This window comes from Oncorhynchus nerka, unplaced genomic scaffold (genome assembly GCF_034236695.1).
Source record: "Oncorhynchus nerka isolate Pitt River unplaced genomic scaffold, Oner_Uvic_2.0 unplaced_scaffold_850, whole genome shotgun sequence".
NCBI classification, from domain to species: domain Eukaryota; kingdom Metazoa; phylum Chordata; class Actinopteri; order Salmoniformes; family Salmonidae; genus Oncorhynchus; species Oncorhynchus nerka.
In genome coordinates this window covers 152,933-176,500 of record NW_027040426.1, presented here as the reverse complement: position 1 = coordinate 176,500, position 23,568 = coordinate 152,933, and the positions used below count along the sequence as shown (strand labels likewise).

At 40.3% G+C, this 23,568-nt stretch overlaps 1 protein-coding gene across 1 annotated transcript in view; it reads right to left on the bottom strand.

Moving 5' to 3' along the window:
* Positions 1-23,568, bottom strand: part of LOC135571004 (intermembrane lipid transfer protein VPS13C-like) — a 152,930-nt gene that overhangs the window by 86,588 nt on the left and 42,774 nt on the right. Inside the window, exons 6-8 of the mRNA XM_065016820.1 lie at positions 21,406-21,509; positions 20,759-20,821; positions 20,361-20,435 (exon numbers count right to left, since the gene is read on the bottom strand). Coding sequence (XP_064872892.1) covers positions 20,361-20,435; positions 20,759-20,821; positions 21,406-21,509 — 242 coding nt within the window. The remainder of the gene's footprint in view (positions 1-20,360; positions 20,436-20,758; positions 20,822-21,405; positions 21,510-23,568) is intronic.

The window sequence follows — 23,568 nt, the reverse complement described above, 5'->3', positions numbered from 1 at the left end:
ACCTACTGTAGACAGAACCAGGACTCTGAATACAAACTGAACAGACATTAATTAACCTACTGTAGACAGAACCAGCACTCAGTCTGAATACAAACTGAACAGACATTAATGAACCTACTGTAGACAGAACCAGGACTCTGAATACAAACTGGACATTAATTAACCTACTGTAGACAGAACCAGGACTCTGAATACAAACTGAACAGACATTAATTAATCTACTGTAGACAGAACCAGGACTCTGAATACAAACTGAACAGACATTAATTAACCTACTGTAGACAGAACCAGAACTCAGTCTGAATACAAACTAAACAGACATTCATTAACCTACTGTAGACAGAACCAGAACTCTGAATACAAACTGGACAGACATTATGTAACCTACTGTAGCAGAACCAGAACTCAGTCTGAATACAAACTGGACATTATGTAACCTACTGTAGACAGAACCAGCACTCAGTCTGAATACAAACTGGACATTATGTAACCTACTGTAGACAGAACCAGAACTCAGTCTGAATACAAACTGGACATTAATTAACCTACTGTAGACAGAACCAGGACTCTGAATACAAACTGGACAGACATTAATGAACCTACTGTAGACAGAACCAGAAATCAGTCTGAATACAAACTGGACATTAATTAACCTACTGTAGACAGAACCAGAACTCAGTCTGAATACAAACTGACCTGACATTATGTAACCTACTGTAGACAGAACCAGAACTCAGTCTGAATACAAACTGAACAGACATTATGTAACCTACTGTAGACAGAACCAGGACTCTGAATACAAACTGAACAGACATTAATTAACCTACTGTAGACAGAACCAGAAATCAGTCTGAATACAAACTGGACATTAATTAACCTACTGTAGACAGAACCAGAACTCAGTCTGAATACAAACTGACCTGACATTATGTAACCTACTGTAGACAGAACCAGAACTCAGTCTGAATACAAACTGAACAGACATTATGTAACCTACTGTAGACAGAACCAGAACTCAGTCTGAATACAAACTGACCTGACATTATGTAACCTACTGTAGACAGAACCAGAACTCAGTCTGAATACAAACTGAACAGACATTAATTAACCTACTGTAGACAGAACCAGAACTCAGTCTGAATACAAACTGAACTGACATTAGTTAACCTACTGTAGACAGAACCAGGACTCTGAATACAAACTGGACATTAATTAACCTACTGTAGACAGAACCAGAACTCAGTCTGAATACAAACTGAACTGACATTAGTTAACCTACTGTAGACAGAACCAGAACTCAGTCTGAATACAAACTGAACAGACATTATGTAACCTACTGTAGACAGAACCAGAACTCTGAATACAAACTGAGCAGACATGAATTAACCTACTGTAGACAGAACCAGGACTCTGAATACAAACTGAACATTAATTAACCTACTGTAGACAGAACCAGGACTCTGAATACAAACTGAACAGACATTCATTAACCTACTGTAGACAGAACCAGAACTCTGAATACAAACTGAGCAGACATTATGTAACCTACTGTAGACAGAACCAGAACTCTGAATACAAACTGAGCAGACATTATGTAACCTACTGTAGACAGAACCAGCACTCAGTCTGAATACAAACTGAACAGACATTAATTAACCTACTGTAGACAGAACCAGGACTCTGAATACAAACTGAACAGACATTAATTAACCTACTGTAGACAGAACCAGCACTCAGTCTGAATACAAACTGAACAGACATTAATTAACCTACTGTAGACAGAACCAGGACTCTGAATACAAACTGGACATTAATTAACCTGTAGACAGAACCAGGACTCTGAATACAAACTGAACAGACATTAATTAATCTACTGTAGACAGAACCAGGACTCTGAATACAAACTGAACAGACATTAATTAACCTACTGTAGACAGAACCAGAACTCAGTCTGAATACAAACTAAACAGACATTCATTAACCTACTGTAGACAGAACCAGAACTCTGAATACAAACTGAACAGACATTAATTAACCTACTGTAGACAGAACCAGAACTCAGTCTGAATACAAACTGAACAGACATTCATTAACCTACTGTAGACAGAACCAGAACTCTGAATACAAACTGAACAGACATTAATTAACCTACTGTAGACAGAACCAGAACTCAGTCTGAATACAAAAACTGAACAGACATTCATTAACCTACTGTAGACAGAACCAGGACTCTGAATACAAACTGAACAGACATTCATTAACCTACTGTAGACAGAACCAGAACTCTGAATACAAACTGAACAGACATTAATTAACCTACTGTCAGAACCAGAACTCAGTCTGAATACAAAAACTGAACAGACATTCATTAACCTACTGTAGACAGAACCAGGACTCTGAATACAAACTGAACAGACATTCATTAACCTACTGTAGACAGAACCAGGACTCTGAATACAAACTGAACAGACATTCATTAACCTACTGTAGACAGAACCAGGACTCTGAATACAAACTGAACAGACATTAATTAACCTACTGTAGACAGAACCAGAACTCAGTCTGAATACAAAAACTGAACAGACATTCATTAACCTACTGTAGACAGAACCAGGACTCTGAATACAAACTGAACAGACATTCATTAACCTACTGTAGACAGAACCAGGACTCTGAATACAAACTGAACAGACATTAATTAACCTACTGTAGACAGAACCAGGACTCTGAATACAAACTGAACAGACATTAATTAACCTACTGTAGACAGAACCAGAAATCAGTCTGAATACAAACTGGACATTAATTAACCTACTGTAGACAGAACCAGAACTCAGTCTGAATACAAACTGAACAGACATTATGTAACCTACTGTAGACAGAACCAGAACTCAGTCTGAATACAAACTGACCTGACATTATGTAACCTACTGTAGACAGAACCAGAACTCAGTCTGAATACAAACTGAACAGACATTATGTAACCTACTGTAGACAGAACCAGAACTCAGTCTGAATACAAACTGACCTGACATTATGTAACCTACTGTAGACAGAACCAGAACTCAGTCTGAATACAAACTGAACAGACATTATGTAACCTACTGTAGACAGAACCAGGACTCTGAATACAAACTGAACAGACATTAATTAACCTACTGTAGACAGAACCAGAAATCAGTCTGAATACAAACTGGACATTAATTAACCTACTGTAGACAGAACCAGAACTCAGTCTGAATACAAACTGACCTGACATTATGTAACCTACTGTAGACAGAACCAGAACTCAGTCTGAATACAAACTGAACAGACATTATGTAACCTACTGTAGACAGAACCAGAACTCAGTCTGAATACAAACTGACCTGACATTATGTAACCTACTGTAGACAGAACCAGAACTCAGTCTGAATACAAACTGAACTGACATTAGTTAACCTACTGTAGACAGAACCAGGACTCTGAATACAAACTGGACATTAATTAACCTACTGTAGACAGAACCAGAACTCAGTCTGAATACAAACTGAACTGACATTAGTTAACCTACTGTAGACAGAACCAGAACTCAGTCTGAATACAAACTGAACAGACATTATGTAACCTACTGTAGACAGAACCAGAACTCTGAATACAAACTGAGCAGACATGAATTAACCTACTGTAGACAGAACCAGGACTCTGAATACAAACTGGACATTAATTAACCTACTGTAGACAGAACCAGGACTCTGAATACAAACTGAACAGACATTCATTAACCTACTGTAGACAGAACCAGAACTCTGAATACAAACTGAGCAGACATTATGTAACCTACTGTAGACAGAACCAGAACTCTGAATACAAACTGAGCAGACATTATGTAACCTACTGTAGACAGAACCAGCACTCAGTCTGAATACAAACTGAACAGACATTAATTAACCTACTGTAGACAGAACCAGGACTCTGAATACAAACTGAACAGACATTAATTAACCTACTGTAGACAGAACCAGCACTCAGTCTGAATACAAACTGAACAGACATTAATTAACCTACTGTAGACAGAACCAGGACTCTGAATACAAACTGGACATTAATTAACCTACTGTAGACAGAACCAGGACTCTGAATACAAACTGAACAGACATTAATTAATCTACTGTAGACAGAACCAGGACTCTGAATACAAACTGAACAGACATTAATTAACCTACTGTAGACAGAACCAGAACTCAGTCTGAATACAAACTAAACAGACATTCATTAACCTACTGTAGACAGAACCAGAACTCTGAATACAAACTGAACAGACATTAATTAACCTACTGTAGACAGAACCAGAACTCAGTCTGAATACAAACTGAACAGACATTCATTAACCTACTGTAGACAGAACCAGAACTCTGAATACAAACTGAACAGACATTAATTAACCTACTGTAGACAGAACCAGAACTCAGTCTGAATACAAAAACTGAACAGACATTCATTAACCTACTGTAGACAGAACCAGGACTCTGAATACAAACTGAACAGACATTCATTAACCTACTGTAGACAGAACCAGGACTCTGAATACAAACTGAACAGACATTCATTAACCTACTGTAGACAGAACCAGGACTCTGAATACAAACTGAACAGACATTAATTAACCTACTGTAGACAGAACCAGAACTCAGTCTGAATACAAAAACTGAACAGACATTCATTAACCTACTGTAGACAGAACCAGGACTCTGAATACAAACTGAACAGACATTCATTAACCTACTGTAGACAGAACCAGGACTCTGAATACAAACTGAACAGACATTAATTAACCTACTGTAGACAGAACCAGGACTCTGAATACAAACTGAACAGACATTAATTAACCTACTGTAGACAGAACCAGAAATCAGTCTGAATACAAACTGGACATTAATTAACCTACTGTAGACAGAACCAGAACTCAGTCTGAATACAAACTGACCTGACATTATGTAACCTACTGTAGACAGAACCAGAACTCAGTCTGAATACAAACTGAACAGACATTATGTAACCTACTGTAGACAGAACCAGAACTCAGTCTGAATACAAACTGAACAGACATTAATTAACCTACTGTAGACAGAACCAGAACTCAGTCTGAATACAAACTGAACTGACATTAGTTAACCTACTGTAGACAGAACCAGGACTCTGAATACAAACTGGACATTAATTAACCTACTGTAGACAGAACCAGAACTCAGTCTGAATACAAACTGAACTGACATTAGTTAACCTACTGTAGACAGAACCAGAACTCAGTCTGAATACAAACTGAACAGACATTATGTAACCTACTGTAGACAGAACCAGAACTCTGAATACAAACTGAGCAGACATGAATTAACCTACTGTAGACAGAACCAGGACTCTGAATACAAACTGACATTAATTAACCTACTGTAGACAGAACCAGGACTCTGAATACAAACTGAACAGACATTCATTAACCTACTGTAGACAGAACCAGAACTCTGAATACAAACTGAGCAGACATTATGTAACCTACTGTAGACAGAACCAGAACTCTGAATACAAACTGAGCAGACATTATGTAACCTACTGTAGACAGAACCAGCACTCAGTCTGAATACAAACTGAACAGACATTAATTAACCTACTGTAGACAGAACCAGGACTCTGAATACAAACTGAACAGACATTAATTAACCTACTGTAGACAGAACCAGCACTCAGTCTGAATACAAACTGAACAGACATTAATTAACCTACTGTAGACAGAACCAGGACTCTGAATACAAACTGGACATTAATTAACCTACTGTAGACAGAACCAGGACTCTGAATACAAACTGAACAGACATTAATTAATCTACTGTAGACAGAACCAGGACTCTGAATACAAACTGAACAGACATTAATTAACCTACTGTAGACAGAACCAGAACTCAGTCTGAATACAAACTAAACAGACATTCATTAACCTACTGTAGACAGAACCAGAACTCTGAATACAAACTGAACAGACATTAATTAACCTACTGTAGACAGAACCAGAACTCAGTCTGAATACAAACTGAACAGACATTCATTAACCTACTGTAGACAGAACCAGAACTCTGAATACAAACTGAACAGACATTAATTAACCTACTGTAGACAGAACCAGAACTCAGTCTGAATACAAAAACTGAACAGACATTCATTAACCTACTGTAGACAGAACCAGGACTCTGAATACAAACTGAACAGACATTAATTAACCTACTGTAGACAGAACCAGAACTCAGTCTGAATACAAAAACTGAACAGACATTCATTAACCTACTGTAGACAGAACCAGGACTCTGAATACAAACTGAACAGACATTCATTAACCTACTGTAGACAGAACCAGAACTCTGAATACAAACTGAACAGACATTAATTAACCTACTGTAGACAGAACCAGAACTCAGTCTGAATACAAAAACTGAACAGACATTCATTAACCTACTGTAGACAGAACCAGGACTCTGAATACAAACTGAACAGACATTCATTAACCTACTGTAGACAGAACCAGGACTCTGAATACAAACTGAACAGACATTCATTAACCTACTGTAGACAGAACCAGGACTCTGAATACAAACTGAACAGACATTCATTAACCTACTGTAGACAGAACCAGGACTCTGAATACAAACTGAACAGACATTAATTAACCTACTGTAGACAGAACCAGGACTCTGAATACAAACTGAACAGACATTAATTAACCTACTGTAGACAGAACCAGAACTCAGTCTGAATACAAACTGAACTGACATTATGTAACCTACTGTAGACAGAACCAGAACTCAGTCTGAATACAAACTGAACAGACATTCATTAACCTACTGTAGACAGAACCAGAACTCTGAATACAAACTGAACAGACATTAATTAACCTACTGTAGACAGAACCAGAACTCAGTCTGAATACAAACTGAACAGACATTCATTAACCTACTGTAGACAGAACCAGGACTCTGAATACAAACTGAACAGACATTCATTAACCTACTGTAGACAGAACCAGGACTCTGAATACAAACTGAACAGACATTAATTAACCTACTGTAGACAGAACCAGAACTCTGAATACAAACTGGACATTAATTAACCTACTGTAGACAGAACCAGAACTCTGAATACAAACTGAACAGACATTAATTAACCTACTGTAGACAGAACCAGAACTCAGTCTGAATACAAACTGAACAGACATTCATTAACCTACTGTAGACAGAACCAGAACTCTGAATACAAACTGAACAGACATTATGTAACCTACTGTAGACAGAACCAGAACTCAGTCTGAATACAAACTGAACAGACATTAATTAACCTACTGTAGACAGAACCAGGACTCTGAATACAAACTGAACAGACATTAATTAACCTACTGTAGACAGAACCAGCACTCAGTCTGAATACAAACTGAACAGACATTAATTAACCTACTGTAGACAGAACCAGGACTCTGAATACAAACTGGACATTAATTAACCTACTGTAGACAGAACCAGAACTCAGTCTGAATACAAACTAAACAGACATTCATTAACCTACTGTAGACAGAACCAGGACTCTGAATACAAACTGAACAGACATTCATTAACCTACTGTAACCCAGAACTCTGAATACAAACTGAACAGACATTAATTAACCTACTGTAGACAGAACCAGAACTCAGTCTGAATACAAAAACTGAACAGACATTCATTAACCTACTGTAGACAGAACCAGGACTCTGAATACAAACTGAACAGACATTCATTAACCTACTGTAGACAGAACCAGGACTCTGAATACAAACTGAACAGACATTCATTAACCTACTGTAGACAGAACCAGGACTCTGAATACAAACTGAACAGACATTAATTAACCTACTGTAGACAGAACCAGAACTCAGTCTGAATACAAACTGAACAGACATTCATTAACCTACTGTAGACAGAACCAGGACTCTGAATACAAACTGAACAGACATTCATTAACCTACTGTAGACAGAACCAGGACTCTGAATACAAACTGAACAGACATTAATTAACCTACTGTAGACAGAACCAGGACTCTGAATACAAACTGAACAGACATTAATTAACCTACTGTAGACAGAACCAGAACTCAGTCTGAATACAAACTGAACTGACATTATGTAACCTACTGTAGACAGAACCAGAACTCAGTCTGAATACAAACTGAACAGACATTCATTAACCTACTGTAGACAGAACCAGAACTCAGTCTGAATACAAACTGAACAGACATTCATTAACCTACTGTAGACAGAACCAGAACTCAGTCTGAATACAAACTGAACAGACATTCATTAACCTACTGTAGACAGAACCAGGACTCTGAATACAAACTGAACAGACATTAATTAACCTACTGTAGACAGAACCAGGACTCTGAATACAAACTGAACAGACATTAATTAACCTACTGTAGACAGAACCAGAACTCAGTCTGAATACAAACTGAACAGACATTAATTAACCTACTGTAGACAGAACCAGAACTCAGTCTGAATACAAACTGAACAGACATTAATTAACCTACTGTAGACAGAACCAGAACTCAGTCTGAATACAAACTGAACAGACATTCATTAACCTACTGTAGACAGAACCAGAACTCTGAATACAAACTGAACAGACATTATGTAACCTACTGTAGACAGAACCAGAACTCAGTCTGAATACAAACTGAACAGACATTAATTAACCTACTGTAGACAGAACCAGAACTCAGTCTGAATACAAACTGAACAGACATTCATTAACCTACTGTAGACAGAACCAGGACTCAGTCTGAATACAAACTGAACAGACATTAATTAACCTACTGTAGACAGAACCAGAACTCTGAATACAAACTGAACAGACATTAATTAACCTACTGTAGACAGAACCAGAACTCTGAATACAAACTGAACAGACATTAATTAACCTACTGTAGACAGAACCAGAACTCAGTCTGAATACAAAAACTGAACAGACATTCATTAACCTACTGTAGACAGAACCAGGACTCTGAATACAAACTGAACAGACATTCATTAACCTACTGTAGACAGAACCAGGACTCTGAATACAAACTGAACAGACATTCATTAACCTACTGTAGACAGAACCAGGACTCTGAATACAAACTGAACAGACATTAATTAACCTACTGTAGACAGAACCAGAACTCAGTCTGAATACAAAAACTGAACAGAAATTCATTAACCTACTGTAGACAGAACCAGGACTCTGAATACAAACTGAACAGACATTAATTAACCTACTGTAGACAGAACCAGAACTCAGTCTGAATACAAACTGAACAGACATTATGTAACCTACTGTAGACAGAACCAGAACTCAGTCTGAATACAAACTGAACAGACATTAATTAACCTACTGTAGACAGAACCAGGACTCTGAATACAAACTGAACAGACATTAATTAACCTACTGTAGACAGAACCAGCACTCAGTCTGAATACAAACTGAACAGACATTAATTAACCTATTAACAGAACCAGGACTCTGAATACAAACTGGACATTAATTAACCTACTGTAGACAGAACCAGAACTCAGTCTGAATACAAACTAAACAGACATTCATTAACCTACTGTAGACAGAACCAGGACTCTGAATACAAACTGAACAGACATTCATTAACCTACTGTAGACAGAACCAGAACTCTGAATACAAACTGAACAGACATTAATTAACCTACTGTAGACAGAACCAGAACTCAGTCTGAATACAAAAACTGAACAGACATTCATTAACCTACTGTAGACAGAACCAGGACTCTGAATACAAACTGAACAGACATTCATTAACCTACTGTAGACAGAACCAGGACTCTGAATACAAACTGAACAGACATTCATTAACCTACTGTAGACAGAACCAGGACTCTGAATACAAACTGAACAGACATTAATTAACCTACTGTAGACAGAACCAGAACTCAGTCTGAATACAAACTGAACAGACATTCATTAACCTACTGTAGACAGAACCAGGACTCTGAATACAAACTGAACAGACATTCATTAACCTACTGTAGACAGAACCAGGACTCTGAATACAAACTGAACAGACATTAATTAACCTACTGTAGACAGAACCAGGACTCTGAATACAAACTGAACAGACATTAATTAACCTACTGTAGACAGAACCAGAACTCAGTCTGAATACAAACTGAACAGACATTCATTAACCTACTGTAGACAGAACCAGAACTCAGTCTGAATACAAACTGAACAGACATTCATTAACCTACTGTAGACAGAACCAGAACTCAGTCTGAATACAAACTGAACAGACATTCATTAACCTACTGTAGACAGAACCAGGACTCTGAATACAAACTGAACAGACATTCATTAACCTACTGTAGACAGAACCAGGACTCTGAATACAAACTGAACAGACATTAATTAACCTACTGTAGACAGAACCAGAACTCTGAATACAAACTGGACATTAATTAACCTACTGTAGACAGAACCAGGACTCAGTCTGAATACAAACTGAACAGACATTCATTAACCTACTGTAGACAGAACCAGAACTCTGAATACAAACTGAACAGACATTAATTAACCTACTGTAGACAGAACCAGAACTCAGTCTGAATACAAACTGAACAGACATTCATTAACCTACTGTAGACAGAACCAGAACTCTGAATACAAACTGAACAGACATTATGTAACCTACTGTAGACAGAACCAGAACTCAGTCTGAATACAAACTGAACAGACATTAATTAACCTACTGTAGACAGAACCAGAACTCAGTCTGAATACAAACTGAACAGACATTCATTAACCTACTGTAGACAGAACCAGGACTCAGTCTGAATACAAACTGAACAGACATTAATTAACCTACTGTAGACAGAACCAGAACTCTGAATACAAACTGAACAGACATTAATTAACCTACTGTAGACAGAACCAGAACTCAGTCTGAATACAAACTGAACAGACATTCATAAACCTACTGTAGACAGAACCAGATCTCAGTCTGAATACAAACTGAACAGACATTCATTAACCTACTGTAGACAGAACCAGGACTCTGAATACAAACTGAACAGACATTCATTAACCTACTGTAGACAGAACCAGGACTCTGAATACAAACTGAACAGACATTCATTAACCTACTGTAGACAGAACCAGGACTCTGAATACAAACTGAACAGACATTAATTAACCTACTGTAGACAGAACCAGAACTCAGTCTGAATACAAACTGAACAGACATTCATTAACCTACTGTAGACAGAACCAGGACTCTGAATACAAACTGAACAGACATTAATTAACCTACTGTAGACAGAACCAGAACTCAGTCTGAATACAAACTGAACAGACATTCATTAACCTACTGTAGACAGAACCAGAACTCAGTCTGAATACAAACTGAACAGACATTCATTAACCTACTGTAGACAGAACCAGGACTCTGAATACAAACTGAACAGACATTCATTAACCTACTGTAGACAGAACCAGAACTCTGAATACAAACTGAACAGACATTAATTAACCTACTGTAGACAGAACCAGAACTCAGTCTGAATACAAACTGAACAGACATTCATTAACCTACTGTAGACAGAACCAGGACTCTGAATACAAACTGAACAGACATTAATTAACCTACTGTAGACAGAACCAGAACTCTGAATACAAACTGAACAGACATTATGTAACCTACTGTAGACAGAACCAGGACTCTGAATACAAACTGAACAGACATTATGTAACCTACTGTAGACAGAACCAGAACTCTGAATACAAACTGAACAGACATTATGTAACCTACTGTAGACAGAACCAGAACTCTGAATACAAACTGAACAGACATTAATTAACCTACTGTAGACAGAACCAGAACTCAGTCTGAATACAAACTGAACAGACATTATGTAACCTACTGTAGACAGAACCAGAACTCAGTCTGAATACAACCTGAACAGACATTAATTAACCTACTGTAGACAGAACCAGGACTCAGTCTGAATACAAACTGAACAGACATTAATTAACCTACTGTAGACAGAACCAGAACTCAGTCTGAATACAAACTGAACAGACATTAATTAACCTACTGTAGACAGAACCAGAACTCTGAATACAAACTGAACAGACATTAATTAACCTACTGTAGACAGAACCAGAACTCAGTCTGAATACAAACTGAACAGACATTCATAAACCTACTGTAGACAGAACCAGATCTCAGTCTGAATACAAACTGAACAGACATTCATTAACCTACTGTAGACAGAACCAGGACTCTGAATACAAACTGAACAGACATTCATTAACCTACTGTAGACAGAACCAGGACTCTGAATACAAACTGAACAGACATTCATTAACCTACTGTAGACAGAACCAGGACTCTGAATACAAACTGAACAGACATTAATTAACCTACTGTAGACAGAACCAGAACTCAGTCTGAATACAAACTGAACAGACATTCATTAACCTACTGTAGACAGAACCAGGACTCTGAATACAAACTGAACAGACATTAATTAACCTACTGTAGACAGAACCAGAACTCAGTCTGAATACAAACTGAACAGACATTCATTAACCTACTGTAGACAGAACCAGAACTCAGTCTGAATACAAACTGAACAGACATTCATTAACCTACTGTAGACAGAACCAGGACTCTGAATACAAACTGAACAGACATTCATTAACCTACTGTAGACAGAACCAGAACTCTGAATACAAACTGAACAGACATTAATTAACCTACTGTAGACAGAACCAGAACTCAGTCTGAATACAAACTGAACAGACATTCATTAACCTACTGTAGACAGAACCAGGACTCTGAATACAAACTGAACAGACATTAATTAACCTACTGTAGACAGAACCAGAACTCTGAATACAAACTGAACAGACATTATGTAACCTACTGTAGACAGAACCAGGACTCTGAATACAAACTGAACAGACATTATGTAACCTACTGTAGACAGAACCAGAACTCTGAATACAAACTGAACAGACATTATGTAACCTACTGTAGACAGAACCAGAACTCTGAATACAAACTGAACAGACATTAATTAACCTACTGTAGACAGAACCAGAACTCAGTCTGAATACAAACTGAACAGACATTCATTAACCTACTGTAGACAGAACCAGGACTCTGAATACAAACTGAACAGACATTAATTAACCTACTGTAGACAGAACCAGAACTCTGAATACAAACTGAACAGACATTATGTAACCTACTGTAGACAGAACCAGGACTCTGAATACAAACTGAACAGACATTATGTAACCTACTGTAGACAGAACCAGAACTCTGAATACAAACTGAACAGACATTATGTAACCTACTGTAGACAGAACCAGAACTCTGAATACAAACTGAACAGACATTAATTAACCTACTGTAGACAGAACCAGAACTCAGTCTGAATACAAACTGAACAGACATTATGTAACCTACTGTAGACAGAACCAGAACTCAGTCTGAATACAACCTGAACAGACATTAATTAACCTACTGTAGACAGAACCAGGACTCAGTCTGAATACAAACTGAACAGACATTAATTAACCTACTGTAGACAGAACCAGAACTCAGTCTGAATACAAACTGAACAGACATTATGTAACCTACTGTTGTTATCACTGGATGATCTGCTGGGATATTTAATTAAAAGGCTGATTATGGACCAGAGTCTGTGTTCACTTGGTCTCGTCTTGCGTCACAATACCGATTTCCTAACTCCCCTGTGTGTTACTATATGTGTGTGTGTGTGTGTGTGTTCTGTCGGGGTAATTGTAATACAGGAGGGTTATGCAATATGTATTAATAGCTACTACGCTGTGAGAGCAAACACACCATGTCCACATGAGGAACAGATGGCTGGACGCACCTGGGCCATACCTGGGACACGTGACGGGGGATTTGGGTCAGGCAGGGAGAGGAAAACTGGATGTTCCTGATTGGGACGGAGTTCCCTATCAGTCTGTACAACACGGAGCTATAAGGATCATTATGATCACTGACTGGACCTCTAATAAAATAATCAACCAATCACTGACTGGAGCTCTAATAAACTAATCAACCAATCACTGACTGGACCTCTAATAAACTAATCAACCAATCACTGACTGGACCTCTAATAAACTAATCAACCAATCACTGACTGGATCTCTAATAAACTAATCAACCAATCACTGACTGGATCTCTAATAAACTAATCAACCAATCACTGACTGGATCTCTAATAAACTAATCAACCAATCACTGACTGGATCTCTAATAAACTAATCAACCAATCACTGACTGGATCTCTAATAAACTATCAACCAATCACTGACTGGATCTCTAATAAACTAATCAACCAATCACTGACTGGATCTCTAATAAACTAATCAACCAATCACTGACTGGATCTCTAATAAACTAATCAACCAATCACTGACTGGATCTCTAATAAACTAATCAACCAATCACTGAATGGAGCTCTAATAAACTAATCAACCAATCACTGACTGGATCTCTAATAAAACTAATCAACCAATCACTGACTGGACCTCTAATAAACTAATCAACCAATCACTGAATGGATCTCTAATAAACTAATCAACCAATCACTGAATGGAGCTCTAATAAACTAATCAACCAATCACTGAATGGAGCTCTAATAAACTAATCAACCAATCACTGACTGGATCTCTAATAAACTAATCAACCAATCACTGACTGGACCTCTAATAAACGAATCAACCAATCACTGAATGGATCTCTAATAAACTAATCAACCAATCACTGAATGGATCTCTAATAAACTAATCAACCAATCACTGAATGGATCTCTAATAAACTAATCAACCAATCACTGAATGGATCTCTAATAAACTAATCAACCAATCACTGAATGGATCTCTAATAAACTAATCAACCAATCACTGAATGGATCTCTAATAAACTAATCAACCAATCACTGAATGGATCTCTAATAAACTAATCAACCAATCACTGAATGGACCTCTAATAAACTAATCAACCAATCACTGAATGGACCTCTAATAAACTAATCAACCAATCACTGAATGGATCTCTAATAAACTAATCAACCAATCACTGACTGGATCTCTAATAAACTAATCAACCAATCACTGAATGGATCTCTAATAAACTATCAACCAATCACTGACTGGATCTCTAATAAACTAATCAACCAATCACTGACTGGATCTCTAATAAACTAATCAACCAATCACTGAATGGAGCTCTAATAAACTAATCAACCAATCACTGACTGGATCTCTAATAAACTAATCAACCAATCACTGACTGGATCTCTAATAAACTAATCAACCAATCACTGAATGGATCTCTAATAAACTAATCAACCAATCACTGACTGGACCTCTAATAAACTAATCAACCAATCACTGACTGGATCTCTAATAAACTAATCAACCAATCACTGAATGGAGCTCTAATAAACTAATCAACCAATCACTGACTGGATCTCTAATAAAACTAATCAACCAATCACTGACTGGACCTCTAATAAACTAATCAACCAATCACTGACTGGATCTCTAATAAAACTAATCAACCAATCACTGACTGGACCTCTAATAAACTAATCAACCAATCACTGACTGGATCTCTAATAAACTAATCAACCAATCACTGACTGGATCTCTAATAAACTAATCAACCAATCACTGACTGGATCTCTAATAAACTAATCAACCAATCACTGACTGGATCTCTAATAAACGAATCAACCAATCACTGACTGGATCTCTAATAAACGAATCAACCAATCACTGACTGGATCTCTAATAAACTAATCAACCAATCACTGAATGGAGTTCTAATAAACTAATCAACCAATCACTGATAAGAGCGTCTGCTAAGTGACTTAAATGTAATGTAAATGTAATAAACTAATCAACCAATCACTGAATGGAGTTCTAATCAACTAATCAACCAATCACTGAATGGAGTTCTAATCAACTAATCAACCAATCACGGAATGGAGTTCTAATAAACTAATCAACCAATCACTGAATGGAGTTCTAATAAACTAATCAACCAATCACTGAATGGACTTCTAATAAACTAATCAACCAATCACTGAATGGACTTCTAATAAACTAATCATCCAATCAAATGCTTTTTATAAAGCCCTTTTTACATCAGCAGTTGTCCCAAAGTGGCACAGCGAGACCCAGCCGAATACCAACCCATCTAAGGTGTTCTATTTTCAGCCGTGTGGCTGGATGGATGCAGTGCTACTCTGATTCAGACGTGTGGCTGGATGGATGCAGTGCACCTCTGATTCAGACGTGTGGCTGGATGGATGCAGTGCTACTCTGATTCAGACGTGTGGCTGGATGGATGCAGTGCTACTCTGATTCAGACGTGTGGCTGGATGGATGCAGTGCTACTCTGATTCAGACGTGTGGCTGGATGGATGCAGTGCTACTCTGATTCAGACGTGTGGCTGGATGGATGCAGTGCTACTCTGATTCAGACGTGTGGCTGGATGGATGCAGTGCTACTCTGATTCAGACGTGTGGCTGGATGGATGCAGTGCTACTCTGATTCAGACGTGTGGCTGGATGGATGCAGTGCTACTCTGATTCAGCCGTGTGGCTGGATGGATGCAGTGCTACTCTGATTCAGCCGTGTGGCTGGATGGATGCAGTGGTACTCTGATTCAGACATGTGGCTGGATGGATGCAGTGCTACTCTGATTCAGACGTGTGGCTGGATGGATGCAGTGCTACTCTGATTCAGACGTGTGGCTGGATGGATGCAGTGCTACTCTGATTCAGACGTGTGGCTGGATGGATGCAGTGCTACTCTGATTCAGACATGTGGCTGGATGGATGCAGTGCTACTCTGATTCAGACGTGTGGCTGGATGGATGCAGTGCTACTCTGATTCAGACATGTGGCTGGATGGATGCAGTGCTATCATTCAGACGTATGGATGCAGTGCTACACTGATTCAGACATGAGAATAGTCCATGACGGAAACACACACAGAGACCTAGTTACACTTCCATCACAGATGAGAGAACGTCAGACGGCTACCTGAGCAGTCCACACACACATACACACACACACACACCACACACCATCACAGATAATGCTTCAACCTGAGAAGACCTGAGCAGTCCAGCACCAGATAATGCACACAGAGCTGAGGAAAGACACTGATCCATTTATCTGTGATGTGCCTGTGTTTACTCTGCATGACCAGCAACAGACCTGAGCAGTCCATCACAGATAACACACACAGAGACCTGAGCAGTCCATCACAGATAACACACACAGAGACCTGAGCAGTCCATCACAGATAACACACACAGAGACCTGAACAGTCCATCACAGATAACACACACAGAGAAGACCTGAACAGTCCATCACAGATAACACACACACCTAGAGAAGACCTGAACAGTCCATCACAGATAACACACACAGAGACCTGAGCAGTCCATCACAGATAACACACACACCTAGAGAAGACCTGAGCAGTCCATCACAGATAACACACACAGAGACCTGAGCAGTCCATCACAGATAACACACACAGAGACCTGAGCAAGTCCATCACAGATAACACACACAGAGACCTGAGCAGTCCATCACAGATAACACACACAGAGACCTGAGCAGTCCATCACAGATAACACACACTGAGACCTGAGCAGTCCATCACAGATAACACACACACCTAGGGAAGACCTGAGCAGTCCATCACAGATAACACACACACCTAGGGAAGACCTGAGCAGTCCATCACAGATAACACACACACCTAGAGAAGACCTGAGCAGTCCATCACAGATAACACACACCTAGAGAAGACCTGAGCAGGTAAGGGATTCATCAGTCATGAGGACAATATGATCAGACCACACCCAACTGGAGACAATATGATCAGACCAGACCCCACTGGAGACAATATGATCAGACCACACTAGAGACAATATGATCAGACCAGACCCCACTGGAGACAATATGATCAGACCAGACCCAGCTGGAGACAATATGATCAGACCAGACCCCACTGGAGACAATATGATCAGACCAGACCCCACTGGAGACAATATGATCAGACCAGACCCCACTGGAGACAATATGATCAGACCAGACCCCACTGGAGACAATATGATCAGACCAGACCCCACTGGAGACAATATGATCAGACCACACTAGAGACAATATGATCAGACCAGACCCAGCTGGAGACAATATGATCAGACCAGACCCCACTGGAGACAATATGATCAGACCAGACCCCACTGGAGACAATATGATCAGACCAGACCCAGCTGGAGACAATATGATCAGACCAGACCCCACTGGAGACAATATGATCAGACCAGACTGGAGACAATATGATCAGACCAGACTGGAGACAATATGATCAGACCACACTAGAGACAATATGATCAGACCACACTGGAGACAATATGATCAGACCACACTAGAGACAATATGATCAGACCACACTAGAGACAATATGATCAGACCACACTGGAGACAATATGATCAGACCACACTGGAGACAATATGATCAGACCAGACCCCACTGGAGACAATATGATCAGACCAGACCCCACTAGAGACAATATGATCAGACCAGACCCAGCTGGAGACAATATGATCAGACCAGACCCCACTGGAGACAATATGATCAGACCAGACCCCACTGGAGACAATATGATCAGACCAGACCCCACTGGAGACAATATGATCAGACCAGACTAGAGACAATATGATCAGACCAGACCCCACTGGAGACAATATGATCAGACCACACTAGAGACAATATGATCAGACCACACTAGAGACAATATGATCAGACCAGACCCCACTGGAGACAATATGATCAGACCAGACCCCACTGGAGACAATATGATCAGACCACACTGGAGACAATATGATCAGACCACACTGGAGACAATATGATCAGACCAGACCCCACTGGAGACAATATGATCAGACCAGACCCCACTGGAGACAATATGATCAGACCAGACCCCACTGAAGACAATATGATCAGACCACACCCCACTGGAGACAATATGATCAGACCAGACCCCACTGGAGACAATATGATCAGACCACACCCTTCACTGATAAAGACAATATGATCAGACCAGACCCCACTGAGACAATATGATCAGACCAGACTGATAGACAATATGATCAGACCACATCCCACTGGAAAGACAATATGATCAGACCAGATCTCTTCCATAAAGACAGAGATCAGACCACTATCTCTTCCTGAGACAAGACAGACCAGACCCCACTGGAGACAATATGATCAGACCAGATCTCTTCACTGGAGACAATATGATCAGACCACAGCCCACTGATAAAGACAATAGGTCAGACCAGACCCCACTGGAGACAATATGATCAACCACACCCCACTGGAGACAGAGAGGTTCATGACCACACCCTTCACTGATAAAGACAGATAGGATCAGACCAGACCCTTCCTGAGACAGATATGATCAGACCACTATCTCTTCCTGAGACAATATGATCATGACCACTGGAGACAATAAAGACAGAGACCAGACTGGAGACAATGACCACTATCTCTTCCTGATAAAGACAGAGAGGTTCATTACCACTATCTCTTCCTGATAAAGATGAGAGGTTCATTACCACTATCTCTTCCTGATAAAGACAGAGAGGGTCATGACCACTATCTCTTCCTGATAAAGACAGAGAGGTACATTACCACTATCTCTTCCTGACAAAGACAGAGAGGTACATTACCACTATCTCTTCCTGATAAAGACCAACAATTCATTACCACTATCTCTTCCTGATAAAGACAGAGAGGTTCATGACCACTATCTCTTCATAATAAAGACAAACAATTCATGACCACTATCTCTTCCTGATAAAGACAGAGAGGTTCATGACCACTATCTCTTCCTGATAAAGACAGAGAGGTTCATGACCACTATCTCTTCATAATAAAGACAAACAATTCATGACCACTATCTCTTCCTGATAAAGACAGAGAGGGTCATGACCACTATCTCTTCCTGATAAAGACAGAGAGGGTCATGACCACTATCTCTTCCTGATAAAGACAGAGAGGTTCATTACCACTATCTCTTCCTGATAAAGACAGATGTTAATTACCAGTATCTCTTCCTGATAAAGACAGAGAGGGTCATTACCAGTATCTCTTCCTGACAAAGACAGAGAGGTTCATTACCACTTTCTCTTCCTGATAAAGACAGAGGTTAATTACCAGTATCTCTTCCCAGGAGCCTTTATAGAAGATGGGGACTGTTGATTCCAGTAGGCGCTCTTCCAAACGGCCCAGCTGGAAACAGAGAGAGGACATGAAGTCAACAGAGAGGACAGGAAGTCAACAGAGAGAGGACAGGAAGTCAACAGAGAGAGGACAGGAAGTCAACAGAGAGAGGACAGGAAGTCAACAGAGCGAGGACAGGAAGTCAACTGGGCACTGGGTCATATCAACAATGTCACCCCAATGTTACAAATCAACAACATAGAGCACAGCTTTGCCCTGAAATCTGTCAGGCCTTCCATGAATGAGCTGTATGAGCTACAGACTGTGTTACCACAGTGGCAGCGTTACTTCAGAATGACGAGAGATCACATCAACATGTATTATTAACGCACCAAACTCTTCCTGATGATTCTGGCTGCCTTCAGAATACACGACTTCCAGTTCTCATCGGTCGTCTACAAACAAAATCACAAGACAAAATGAACGAGAGAATGACTGATATCAGAAAGACTACACATCTTGTCAACTTCCTGAGACTCAGCTCAGCCAGGGTGACTCCCAGAGAGGGGCTTCTTCTAATTCTGGAACACACAAACCACAGAGACAATCACACAACTTCCCATAATGCACTGGGAGACAGGAAGTACTAGGAAAGGATGAGGAAATGAGACAAGGAGAGATGACGAAAACAGACAAGAAGAGTAAGTGAGGGAGGTAACGAGACAAGGAGAGAAGAGGTGAGGAAAGGAGACTAGGAGATGAGGTGAGGAAATGAGAGGAAGGAAAAGAGACAAGGAGAGGAGGTTAGGAGAGGAGTTGAGGAGACAAGGAGAGCCAGTGACGAGAGGAGATGAGGGAAGGAGACAAGGATATGAGGTGAGGAGGGAAAAAAAAGAGGAGAGGAAAGGAGATGAGGACGGATGAGGAGAGAAGACAATGAAAGGAGTTGAGGAAAGGATATAGGAGAGGTGAGGAAAGGAGACAAAGAGAGAGGAGGCTGTAAGAGGAGGAGTATTGTCCCCCAGCTCTAGAAACTAACATCGTCCTCATATCTGATGCCTTGCTGGGTGATCTTGACTTGCAGGTTCTGATGACTGAGCTTCTCAGCAAACGTGTCCTTCTTCTCATCTTTCTGAGGCTTTTCTGAAATGACCAGAACAAGCTACTCAGGCAGCTGATAATGACCAGAACAAGCTACTCAGGCAGCTGATCATGACCAGGACAAGCTACTCAGGCAGCTGATCATGACCAGGACAAGCTACTCAGGCAGCTGATCATGACCAGGACAAGCTACTCAGGCAGCTGATCATGACCAGGACAAGCTACTCAGGCAGCTGATCATGACCAGGACAAGCACTCAGGCAGCTGATCACACCAGAACAAGCTACTCAGGCAGCTGATAATGACCAGGACAAGCTACTCAGGCAGCTGATAATGACCAGAACAAGCTACCCAGGCAGCTGATAATGACCAGGACAAGCTACTCAGGCAGCTGATCATGACCAGGACAAGCTACTCAGGCAGCTGATAATGACCAGAACAAGCTACCCAGGCAGCTGATAATGACCAGAACAAGCTACCCAGGCAGCTGATAATGACCAGGACAAGCTACTCAGGCAGCTGATAATGACCAGAACAAGCTACTCAGGCAGCTGATAATGACCAGGACAAGCTACTCAGGCAGCTGATCATGACCAGAACAAGCTACCCAGGCAGCTGATAATGACCAGGACAAGCTACTCAGGCAGCTGATAATGACCAGAACAAGCTACTCAGGCAGCTGATAATGACCAGGACAAGCTACTCAGGCAGCTGATAATGACCAGGACAAGCTACTCAGGCAGCTGATCATGACCAGGACAAGCTACTCAGGCAGCTGATCATGACCAGGACAAGCTACTCAGGCAGCTGATCATGACCAGGACAAGCTACTCAGGCAGCTGATCATGACCAGGACAAGCTACTCAGGCAGCTGATCATGACCAGGACAAGCTACTCAGGCAGCTGATCATGACCAGAACAAGCTACTCAGGCAGCTGATAATGACCAGGACAAGCTACTCAGGCAGCTGATAATGACCAGAACAAGCTACCCAGGCAGCTGATAATGACCAGGACAAGCTACTCAGGCAGCTGATCATGACCAGGAGATGAGGACTCAGGCAGCTGATCATGACCAGAACAAGCTACTCAGGCAGCTGATAATGACCAGAACAAGCTACTCAGGCAGCTGATAATGACCAGGACAAGCTACTCAGGCAGCTGATCATGACCAGGACAAGCTACTCAGGCAGCTGATAATGACCAGAACAAGCTACCCAGGCAGCTGATAATGACCAGAACAAGCTACCCAGGCAGCTGATAATGACCAGGACAAGCTACTCAGGCAGCTGATAATGACCAGAACAAGTGGCATGCTGATAATGACCAGGACAAGCTACTCAGGCAGCTGATCATGACCAGAACAAGCTACCCAGGCAGCTGATAATGACCAGGACAAGCTACTCAGGCAGCTGATAATGACCAGAACAAGCTACTCAGGCAGCTGATAATGACCAGGACAAGCTACTCAGGCAGCTGATAATGACCAGGACAAGCTACTCAGGCAGCTGATAATGACCAGAACAAGCTACTCAGGCAGCTGATCATGACCAGAACAAGCTACCCAGGCAGCAGATCATGACCAGAACAAGCTACTCAGGCAGCTGATCATGTGTGGATTTCAACCAGTACACAAGTCATTGGAAGATTTAAGATCATGTCTTTTGGTCAAAACTACTGTCACAACACCCATTCACATTGACGATCACAACACACGTTACCCACCTTGTTTGTTTTCATGGCGTTTTAAAGATTTTAGACTCTTAAAGCCTTTTTTGTGTTTTTTTAATCTTAAATCCTTGATGATTAATGCAGCATTAACAGAGGAAGAGCTGTTAGTGGATAGTCAGTGACATGACAACCAGACATCAGAGCATGCAGAATGGGTTGAAGACAAAGAGAACAACAGTGACAACCAGACATCAGAGCATGCAGAATGGGTTGAAGACAAAGAGAACAACAGTGACAACCAGACATCAGAGCATGCAGAATGGGTTGAAGACAAAGAGAACAATAGTGACAACCAGACATCAGAGCATGCAGAATGGGTTGAAGACAAAGATAAGTGACAACCAGACATCAGAGCATGCAGAATGGGTTGA